We start from the raw sequence: 11,796 nt of genomic DNA, 5'->3' as shown, positions 1-11,796 counted from the left end.
TTGTTTTCTCTGCTTCCTATTGGTACTATTTTTGTGCTTTAGTTGTTCTTCATAAAATCTTCATTTTTCAAAAAAAAAAAAAAAAATGCCCAGCCGCGGATGCTTAGAACCATCTGATAGCTGTGAGTTTTGCCCAGCAGCACAAGAAAGGGGACCGAGACTAATGGACGGTTCAGGCACGTGATGTGAATGCCATCAAGCCCAAATGCAACCATGCGCATGAGAAGGTTTCCCTATAGTTGACCTACTGGAACATTACTTAGATATATTCCATGTACTTAGATATGTTCATTAACATCATACATTACAAACCATTTTCTCACACATGTGCTAGTTTGCCATGTGTGTAGTGTAGGACTGGCAATAGACATGACTTGAGTTGTCTTGGGTTGGATTTTGAGTAGGGCTGTCAGGGGCTGGGCTAGGCCATTGGCCTTTTGGGTGTACCCCTCAAGCAAGGCTTAGCCAAGTAGAACTATCTGAGACGGGCTTGGATAAAGCTTAGCCCTAAACCAGCATGTTGACACCCAGTTGGTAGGGCCCCTTTGGGTCGCCCTATGCATTTTTGAGTTTATGGAGAATGAGCCCAGGTCCACCCCCATCTACGTACGACCTTTCTTTTTGTGGAAAGGTGCATGAGAAAAGAGTGCATACAAGGTAAACGGGGTGCAAATACACAAACATTCATTGGTGGGCCCCACCCATTAGTCCAAACATTGACTCAGACCATTTATCAAGTGGCTACAAATCTACAAGGAATCAATGATCAGGATGAAAAGTAGCCAAGTATACACATCCAATACTCGTGTGTTCACCTGATGAATGGGGCCGGGCAGATTTTAGGACTTGGGAAATGTAGTGAGGGGGCCGTTGTTTAATGAACTTCTCACATCCAACGTACATGTACTACATAAGCTAATGTGGGGCATTTGTGTTTGGCCTCTTAACAATTTCACCCATCGATTTACTATTCCTCAGGGGGGTTTAATGGTGTAGATTTAAGAGAATCTGCAAGTGAATCCAAGTGGGCCTCTAGTGTGATTTGTTCACTATTCAATTTACCTATGCATCCAATCTCAACAAAGAAAAACAAAAATACTGACTATGTCTTCTCTTTTTTCCTCCTCTTTCTTAATTTCTTATTCAATCCAAATGACAGGTACATTGATGTCAATGGCTAACAATAAGCTAAAACAAGAAAAAGAAAATCTAATCACATTGACAAAACTCAGGCGAGCCGAGCTAGTACACCGACAAAGGGTGCGGTGGTGACGGTGGCGGGCTCAGCCTGTTGAAAATTAGACCTCGAGTCGATGTAGGCATCGTTAGCATCCGGACCACCAACGATTGCACCATCCAACACATTTGGATTGGGCGCATTTTTGTTGAACCAGTTTTTGAAACCATCTTGGCATGACACAGGGGTGCGGTCCTTCTTTATGGACACGATCGACGCAGCCCTATGATGGACTTGCAAGGGATAAGCGAGCCCAAACCCTACCATGTAACTAATTCGTCTCGGGTTTGCTCCCAGAATATAATCCACCTGCACACACCAAAAGTTGTAAATTGACATTTAGTAGATTAGTTAGTGCACTTATTACATGAGTTGTTAGTTGGTTATTTATTTATTATTTATTATTATTATTGTTAGAGTAGATTTTGGTAACTATCTTAGATTAAAATATTTTCTTATTTATTAAGACAAATATCTATTGATATCTCTTCACGTATCTACAAATAAGCTTAACATTTAGTTCATGAAACATCTAAACAGGGTACCATAATTTGGACAGCTTAATTTCACCACTTATATGCTACGTGTGTGATTTCTAAGTAACTTAAATAGCATGTGTATCAACCATCACACTCTACCAGAGTATCAAAGTTTTTCTCTTAGGATATCCATGTGAGATTTATGGTTAATTATGGAGGGGATTGAGGCATAGTATCAAAAGAAAAATCTTCTAGAAAAGTGACTAGAAAACTTTTGGGTGACGCATTGTATACACATATTGTATATATGATCATTATGTGTGGCTGTCACGATGTATATGCATACGACATTGCATTTTTTTTTAATTAGACTGATCAATAATTAAATATCATGATATTCGGTGCAACCAAATGAACCGTTCATATAAGGTGTGGAAACTATTATTTTTTTCTTTTTTCTTTGTTTTTAACTTTTGCGTACATGTATAATAGTAGATTCAATCACCTGTGATTGGACGAATGTGATCATCTCCAAGGGCTGGACGAGACCAGCTTGGCACTGGAGACCGGAACGGGTTGCGGTTAGATAGTTAGAATACGCGGTGATGACGAGAAGAGCGGAGGTTGTGTATTGAAGATCATTCCATGGATGCCAATAAAGTAGGCCGCCCGGCGTTTTCCTAACGTTGCTGCTCCCTTTCTGAATGCATGAGCAAATGAACTGCTCGGCGCTATTTTTGTACTGTGCCCACACTCCATCTTTTACTACCTTTCCCTCCAAGACCAGCTGCAATCACACAAACACATATATAAATAGATTATACATATACATATACATACATACATACATCATTGTTTATCTTGTCCCAGCTATTTGGGTGCGCACATAAATATATCATCATTATCTAAGCTTTATTCTAATTAATTGTAGTTGGCTACATAAATTCTCTCTTCTCATTTAGTTCGGCTATAGGTTATCAAGTCTTTTTTTTACTAGCTCTGCTGTTACGGGTGTCACTGGGCTGGGCTCGGAAATACCCAATGACGTAGCCTGAAACAGTTCAAAATCTGGGATGAGACCTACCCAAGCCTGGCCTGTTAACAGCCCTAACTATTAGATTTGGGCCTCCACAGACATGTGTGAATTAATGTCCACTCACACACCTTAGGTGGTAAAATAAAATACAGCCGTGGCTTCTAGCATGATGAATTGATTTTGAGCAATGTTAAAAATATTTTGATTTAGGAAATAAATTGATGAATTTTCCTCTTAAAAAGAGAAATAGAATAATTTTGTTGAAATTTTCTTTTTCTTTGTTTTTTCTTTTTCTTTAAAGAGAAAAGCTTCAGTGCTCTTATAGTGCTCCTAGTGGCATTGGGACACTTGGACACTTCAATTAATTGATCTAGACCACACATTTCATGTGTTACTCTGGAAATAACTCACCAATCTGACAATAGCCTTTAATTTGGACGGCCAAGATTATTTACACAAAAATTGGTCCAACAAAAACTTAAATCCATCTATTTGTTTGGGACCATCAAAGATTGCTAATGATTTTAAAGAATTAATTCTGTTAGACCTACAAATCCCATCCTTGGTTTTGAAAAATGATGGTTAAAATATAAGGCCAAATCAAGGATGGATGATCGTAAAATCAGTGTGATTTTTGAATGGGGGCCCATGAAATGTGTTATGCACTTAGTGGATGTTTTAGATTAATGGATTGGATTCTCCAAGTGGACAGTTTACAAGTACTGATTGGACTCTATAAGTGACCTGATGCAACTAGAAGCACTATAACTTACAGTGGTCCAACAAGCACCGAATCACTTTTCTTTAAATAATCAAAGGTTTGTTTTTTTTCTGAAAATTCATGAATATTCTTTCAGCAAAAGTATAAAAAGTGGCTTGAGTAGTTTTGACTTAGTCAAATGCGCTGACCAATAGACTAAGTTTTAGTCAAAGGCGTTGACTAACTGAAGCAGCACTCCACTCTTATCCAGACCGTTCATCTATTAGAAAGAAAGGTCCAGCAAAGAAATTTCTAATATATTAAGCCTTTGTCTATGGACCGTGAGGACCTTCATTTAGTGAGTGGGCCAGACACCATGGCACCTTCTAGATGAAGGGTCCAGATTAAAGCTGTTCAAGCTTCCAATGGGCAATCCTTTCTAGCATTCCTCCTCCTCCTATATTCATTCAGTTTTTTAAAGAACAAAAATGGATCCATCTAAGCAACTACTTGAGTTATACAGACCGTTTATCACCCTCGAAACAAATAATGTGTGGCCCACTAACTCAGCAGGAAGTGATCTCCAAATTTGGAGACTGTCGAATCAAAGATCAAGCAGTGTTAATTGTCATTTTTCAATCTAAAATGGACGTAAATTGTCAGTGTCCGTTCAAATTATGGCCCACACCTTCGCAACGAGTGTCTGAGCTCCTACGAACTTGTCATCCCAGGAGAATTCCGATCGGGTGCCGCCGGTGTTACCAGCTTTAGCTAAGTAATCTAAGTAAGCTGGATCATTTGTTGCCCGGTGGAGCCATGCAGCTGCCCACAACAATTCATCCTGTTACAGAAAAATCATTCATAATTTCAGTTTTCGTCCGAAAAAAACATTCCGTTCAGTTATTTAAAGATCATTGTAAGCAGATCAAGCAGTGAAAAGACTGAGTGGCAACAAAAATACATGTTTTTCTTACGTCGAAACCGCTACTAGAATAGAACTTAGACGCAGTTGGGATGCTGTTCTGGTAAAGTCCGGCATGATTGCGACCGAAATTGAACAGCTGTAATCGAAAGTTAGAAGAACATAACCATAATTAGAGCTTCACAAAAGCCAATCTGGGATTAAAATTCTTGATCTATGATTTGGCGTACGGATGTCAATGTGATTATCAGCGTAGTTCTCAAACTCAGTAACTGGGTGTACTCAAAACATCGAGTCAACTCAACTCGGCCTGAAATTCAGCTGAGTCACTTTGAAACTTGCTGGGCTTTCAGTTCATACAAGTGGGACCCTTTTTCCAGTAATCTATACTGTTGATCTGATCAGGTAGCTCACTCTGGATTGCTCATGCACCAAAATTCCTCAGGGGTGGTAGAATCTAGCTACAAAATATTGTCTACTTTAGGTTGAAAATTGATGTAGAGCGGGTCAGGGACAATTTCATGGCCACGATGGACCACAGTAGGCTCCATTGGAGGTGAAAGTGATCCGGACCATCAGAATTTTAAAACAGGCATATCTGGCAAAACAGAATGAGTTATTTGATATACTATATATGATTTTGGGGTAGGAGAAGCAACTTTAGCCAACCAACCCACTATGCCGAGTTGCCCGCGCTGAATTTACGAGATTCCATCATATTGACTATTGAAAATCCATTTTATTTCCCTTTTTACTATTTATAGTAAGTTTTATTTCGATCATAACATTTAATCCATTGAGTTTTAAGAGTCGTGTCAAACACGAAAAGGGCTTAGAAAAATTAAAGGAATAACCTTGTTAGGCCAAATTGGACACTTATTATTTTTGGCTGAAAACCATGAAGCCTAGTGAAAATCATGACTGCCTATAAATAATAAGTTTACCATTTATAGTAAGTCACGATTTTAGAGAGTTTGAGTTGAGGAAGACAGTGCTCGACCTCATCACATCAATCCCTGCGTAAAAAATCAATCATAGATGTATTTTATTTTTCCTTTTCCCATCTATTCAGTGCATGAGCCATCCACATTGCAGCTCATTGAATCGATGGTCTGTAGGATCTCATCGGTGGACCCCATACGATCATATCATTAGATTATTGTAATTGAGCATACTAGTGGGCCCCATTATAACTGTGAACTTTGCAGATTGGTCTGAAAGAGTGGACCATACCCCAGCTGTAGAGACATTAGGGTGGTGCATTGTGTAAGTTAAAAACCTGCTTTGCATGAGTCAAAAGAGTGGCTGCATAGGTTGGGTTGGAACTATGGAATGCTATGGAGGCTGCAGCCAATGCAGCTGCAGTTTCTCCAGCGAGGTCGGCGCCCGGTTTGGTGTCATCGATCCTGTAAGACGTCCTGGGTGTGGTCATGTCCTCAGGCCTCTCCCAGCAATTATGATCAGAGTCACCATCACCAACTTCACCATACAAGACGTCGGGTGCCGGATGAGCGTTGATCAAGTAATCCGTGCCCCATTTGATGGCGTCCAACGTATGGTACAGCTCATTCTTCGCAGCTAGCTGCTTACCGAACTCGACAGCACTCCATGAAAGCAGTGTCATGGTGAAGGCCATCGGAAACCCGAACTTGACGTTGTCGCCGGCGTCATAGTAACCACCCACCAGATTCACCTGTGCCACAACACACAAAATAAGTTCAAAATAATAATTTTATGATTTCTATTCTATTGATTTTTAATGAGTCTGGGTCCATTTTTTTGAACCATTAAAAATCAAGTCAGGTCTGGGTCCACCAGTTTGTTCCAAATACAAAATTGGCTTGGTCTGTTTCCTGTGGTCAGGTCCAAAATCTTCTACCCATTTAAAGTTGGATCTGACAAGGTACCATTAAAGTTACTAATGATATTAGTATATATAAATTATTCTAGTGAGAGAATGAAATTTTCTAAGCCACAGGCACTTCAAATGGTAAGAAAGCCCATCTAAACAGCATGCATGTATTAACCTGCCACACGTGTGTAGTTTTAATCCATCAGTTGGGTGGGCCTTAGTTTACTGGACCCGAGCCTCACTTGAACCTGACACAAACCAAGGCCCAGATATCCAATGGGCAGCCGAAGAGTACCCGAATCCAATTAAATCTGGGTCTATGTATTCAAAAAAAAGACCACGACCCGGCAAGACCCGGACGAATTCAGCTTGGTTATGGGAACTCCAGGATCCGTCCTAAGCGGCTGCAGTAAATGAAAACGGCTCACCGTAATTGATGGGTTTTATCCATGCTGTCCATACATTTTCTCAGTTTATTTTACTTCATTAATCCAAAAATGAGACAGATCCAAGAATCAAGGGGACCACACAATGGGGATTGACCGGCCAACATTAAAAACTTGTTTGGAGACACAGAAGTTTCGGATCAAGTTGACATTTATGTTTTTCCTTTATTCAAGTCCATATGACCTTATGAACGGGTTGGATGGAAAAAAAATATTACGGTGGCCCATAGGAAGGTTTCATCTGTGGTTGTGATTATCACCACTGCTTCCTCTAGTGTGGTCCACTTGAATTTTGAATCTGCGTCATTTTTCTGATCATATTCTAAAATAATCTGAAAAAGATAATGGACGCCATAGATAAGACCCATACATCACGGTGGGGCCAACAGAGCCGCCCGTCTGGACGGATTATGTCCAAGCGCGGGACAGCACGAAATCCGCTTCCGTATCAGTCCTTCAACTCAACCTGCATCCCGCTTTTACAGGCATCGCGTTCTTGAAATAGGAAGTGGACGGTGGCACCGACTGCAGGGATATCCATGTGGCACGCCGTGGCCCAAGATCTGTGGGGCTCACTGTGATCGATGATTTTATTTGATCCACACTGTCCATCTGTATTTCCATCACATTTTAGGGCATTTGCCCAAAAATGATGCAGATCCAAAGCTTAAGTCGACCACACCACAGAAAACAGTGGGAATTGAATGGCTACTGTTGAAAACAAGTTTTGGATTAAGATTATATTTATGTTTTCCTTATCAAGTCAGTGTGACCTTATGAACAAGTTGGACGGCAAATAAACATTACGCTGAGCCCCAAAGAGTTTTTAATGGTGGGGATTGAATCACCAATGTTTTCGTATATATGTGGGTCCACCCATGATCTAGAAAATTTGTAACTAGAAAAGACTTGGACCATAAATAATGGTACTGGTGCTTATATGTGATTAGTTCTCTTGAGAAAAGAGCACACAAATATACAAATGCATTTTTGTGCCCTGGTCGTGTGACAACATCAAGAAGACATTCCATTCCCATTAACCTAGTCTTTACAAATGAGGGTTTTACACGGTAGTTTCCATAGGATGGTACCTATATATAGATGAAGCGGTTTCTATGCATAGCTCAAGAGGTAGGTGTTCTATGTTCCAACATTGAAGTCCTCGTTTCGAGTGCCCATGTGGTTGTGTGCCAGGATGTGTCAAAAAAGTAAATAATAATAATAATAATAATAATAGGAGAGAGAGAGAGAGAGAGAGAGAGACTGTGGATGAAGTAAAAATGTAATAAAAGAGATGCAATGAGTGGACAACCTGATGCATATAACTAGCAAATGTTAGCATTATATCAACTTATACAGTTGATGCATTACATGCATATTAGAGGTAATATCTTGAAATTATGCTTCTCATTCTGCTCTAATTACCTTTCAATATTTTATATATATATATATATATATATATATATATAAAGCTAAGTAGTTTTCTAGTTGTCCTTGTATGGCTTAGCTTACATGGCCATCACCTCCATCCGCAAGAGCCGAATCGGCCCGCCATTGCACTCTCTGGTTGGGTGGCAATCTTCCTGACCTTTGAGCTTCAAAATATAATAAGGACTTTGTAAGTGCATCTCCATAGTTAAAGGCAGCAAAGCTCTGTTGCAAGAGCAGCAATAAAAGCAACCCCAAACACAAGAAATTGGAAGCCATGAAGAAAAAGAAGGAGAAAATCTATATTTCAATAAAAAAAAAAAAGGAGCCTCTTTGTTCAAGGGCCTGTTGTATCCTCTACGTGGTGTTTGGACTTTGAAATGCTATGTATTTATAACTGCATTTTGAAGCCACAAATGGTATATAATATTTCATGCATGGACAGCTATACACTGCTCTCATTTCCTTCTCTCTCTTTTATTTTTTTTGGGTCAGTTGGTATTTACTGTATGCTAATTGCATCAGCCCCCACATGCACTTTTACACGTGGCACATGTGCCAACCTTCCGTATGTATGTAAAATCTAACCCGTGGATAAAATGGGCACATTCTCAAGATGACCTGATGCAAAATTCAGGCAGGTCAATTCATTGTAGACCCATTGGATTTGGACCGTTGGGAAGTCCTTTTAAACCATCCATCATTTTCGTAAAGTGTTGGATTGTCCAATGAGCTGACCCGGGTAATTTTTACATAAGGTGATCTACAAGATGAGATCCACCTTATGCATGGGCTAGATGCCATACACATGCGCCAGATTAGTGCGTGTGCTTCATAGATGTGTGCCCAAGCTTGTATATAAGTATACACCATACAGAATCCGTGAAGTTTACTAAGCCCACAAGCAGTTCACATGCCAATAGAGCACACGTGCTGGAGATCCATCAGATAAGCTACATTTTTAGATCTTCTAGCCTATAAATGTGGGCTCTCCCCTCTGCAGGTGGGCCACAATGTACGAAGTACCCAAAAAAAAAACGTATGGATGGCTGCCGAAGAAGTTTTTGACATCTGCTTTTTTTTACGTACGGAGAGTGCAATGGTATCATTTTCAGGCCAGAAGTTTGAAACAGGGTGGGCCCAACTGATGAAAGGCTCGGATCTCGCACACATGTACCATACTGTCATCCTGCTTGTGTGTAGATGGACAATACTCCACACGTGCGTGCCCTTTCTTTTTCTTTTTCCTTCCTTTTTTTTTTTTAATCCATTTTAGGATATGTAATTTTTGTATTGTAATTAGGCATTTTTACGGCAAATTTTCCGAGGAATCTGTGTTGCCTTCAAACTTAGAAATTACTTAGAAGGGCTTTTAAATGGATAAAATTACAAAAATACCCTTATATTTTTTTCCTTATAAAAATAATGAAATTCAAGACTTGTGAGGCCCACATGGCATGCGTGTACCATCTAACCCATTAAACATATGCACCACACCATGTTGATAAATTAACAGACAAAATGTCATAGATCATGAGATGGGCTACACTTGAATTCGAATATTTTGAATAGTGTACATTATTTTTAACAGATTATCCCACTTTATAATTAGATCAGAAGTATTTTTTACTCATCCAGTAATAATGTTAGTATGCATTTATTGGATGGGTTGGATGTGAGACACATATCAATTGAGCCTCCCAAGTATCAATTTTCCACTTTATTGTAGAGAAAGGGAAGAGAAGGTGATGATGTGATTTCACTTTTTTTAAGACTACTACAGTCAAATATCAAATACTGCAGGCTCTGTTTGGTAAAATCCAATTACTTGAGCATCATCTATCTGGACCGTTCACTAGTGGAGACCCACCAAATGGACGGCGTGCATGTCCATCACACATCATGGTGGAGCCCACTGAGTTTCACCACATTGTACCATTTCCCCTATGATTACCCAACTTAGATATGTACATTAAATATCAGAGATTACATAATACCAAAATGAAAAATAAATGAACTAGTGGACAACGTGGATGGATACCTCTCCATTCACCTAGTTGCATGTTGATTTATGGGTGTCCATATCACCTATCCGGACCGTCCATTAGGTCCATTCTACTCTTGATAGGCTTACTTAAAAAGTTTTTAGGATAAAATGATCTGAACCGTTCAAGTAGCATCACACAAGAATAGTCAAACAAGGTCCCGTCACTGATGATTAGGACCAATCGATTGCTATTATTTTTTAAAATTAGTTGTAGAATAGTGGACTGAACCTAATGGACGGTTCAGATAAGTGATGGGAATGCCAGTTAGTCCCCATACTAATAGATGATGCATGTGAGAGTTTCCAAGCACAGCGCACTGGCTGTAGGAACAATGGAAGGCTAGGCAAGGCATTCATGCATCTAATCAAAGATCACTAGATCTTGAAGGTTACTAATTTCACACGCCTATTCATAAGCAGGAACACGTGTGTTTGATCTGAGCTTTCCATCTTGTTGGAAGTAATGCTTATATCGTCTACCTCAGAATCAGGCTGTTTCACTCCTCAGATTCGCCACATGTACAAAGAAAACTGACCGTTAAAACAACTCATTCTAGCCGTCTTTTTTTACTGCATGATGTGGCCCACTACTAGGTGTGAATGGCCTGATTTTCAGGAAAGAAGATCTATAGAGTGTATCCCACTTGATGGAAGGTCAAGATTCCGTTCAAGTTCTCCATATTGGCACGTGTACGTGGATGGGCAGGGCTCCCTCTCGCCTATGGGATTTTTCTCATCTTTCGATGATAGAACGTAATAATAACATAATCTGCCGAAGAAGGTAAAAATTAAAAAATAATAGTAATAAATAAATAATAAAAAGAAGAAATCTAATGAGCTTCTTTTTTATCTAATATCAGCCATGGTCACAAATCTCGTTCTCGGCAATTTCTCCGGATATTTTTCAGATTTTGAGTTTTTCCTGTGATATCACTTGGAAAATCTTGCCAAATTTTATTTTTTAAAAAAATTATTCTAAATTAGTAAATAAAATTACAATTTTAGCATATATTCAATAGCAAGTTCCTTAATGTTTTTACTGTTATCAAGTTAGTATCGTGATAATATCTTGATAAAAATATTATATTTAAAATTTTAGTATTTTTACTCCAAAACTCCTAAGGAATTGATACTTTACCAAATAATGCCTGCTTTTTAGAGAATGGAATTATAAAAATATTCTGATTTATTTTTTTTCTTTTAAAAAATATTAAAACTAAAGGTGGCAGAGCCAATGTGGCATGTGTATAACATCCAACCGCAATACATATGCACTACACCATTATAGTAACATTAATAAAACATCGGGCAAATCAGACCATAGATTAGGTGTACTTGAATTGGGATATTTAAGCGGTGCACATTATTTTTTATGGATTGGTCCACCTTATGATTGCATGCACTGGTCCCATCACCTACTCAAACAATCCATTAGATTCAATCCACTCTTTATTCACTACCGTGCAAAAACCATAACAATCTGATGGTCCTCAACGTCTGTGACTTCACCTATCTTCGAAGAATGATCTTGGCCATCCATTTTTGTGTGCCATTGACTGTACGGTTTGGATCATTCAGTCAGTATGATATTTTAAAGGAAGCCCACAGAGTGGAATGGATCCTTATCGATATACCCGATAGATGATGCC

The 11,796-nt window shown here is 39.1% G+C and overlaps 1 protein-coding gene across 1 annotated transcript; it reads right to left on the bottom strand.

Moving 5' to 3' along the window:
- Positions 1–1,075: 1,075 nt before the first annotated feature.
- On the bottom strand, positions 1,076–8,379 carry LOC131224105 (endoglucanase 12-like). The gene is made up of 6 exons (XM_058219659.1): positions 8,185–8,379; positions 5,654–6,067; positions 4,427–4,513; positions 4,141–4,293; positions 2,222–2,503; positions 1,076–1,546 (listed from the first exon to the last, which is right to left on the bottom strand). The coding sequence occupies exons 1-6, from the start codon at positions 8,377–8,379 to the stop codon at positions 1,229–1,231; spliced, it is 1,449 nt and encodes a 482-aa protein (XP_058075642.1). The 3' UTR covers positions 1,076–1,228.
- Between the last annotated feature and the right edge of the window lie 3,417 nt (positions 8,380–11,796).

This window comes from Magnolia sinica, chromosome 13 (assembly GCF_029962835.1).
Source record: "Magnolia sinica isolate HGM2019 chromosome 13, MsV1, whole genome shotgun sequence".
NCBI lineage: Eukaryota > Viridiplantae > Streptophyta > Magnoliopsida > Magnoliales > Magnoliaceae > Magnolia > Magnolia sinica.
The sequence above is the reverse complement of the archived record's forward strand: the minus strand, read 5'-3'. Positions and strand labels throughout refer to the sequence as shown.

Bases quoted from the DNA above. Each gene is read 5' to 3' on its own strand.
- LOC131224105 (XM_058219659.1), bottom strand. From the start codon at position 8,379: ATGGCTTCCAATTTCTTGTGTTTGGGGTTGCTTTTATTGCTGCTCTTG. The intron at 6,068-8,184 runs GTAAGCTAAGCC...GTTGTGGCACAG, and splicing joins CGGATGGAGGTGATGGCCAT to GTGAATCTGGTGGGTGGTTA. The intron at 4,294-4,426 runs GTAAGAAAAACA...TTTCTGTAACAG, and splicing joins ATTCTAGTAGCGGTTTCGAC to GATGAATTGTTGTGGGCAGC.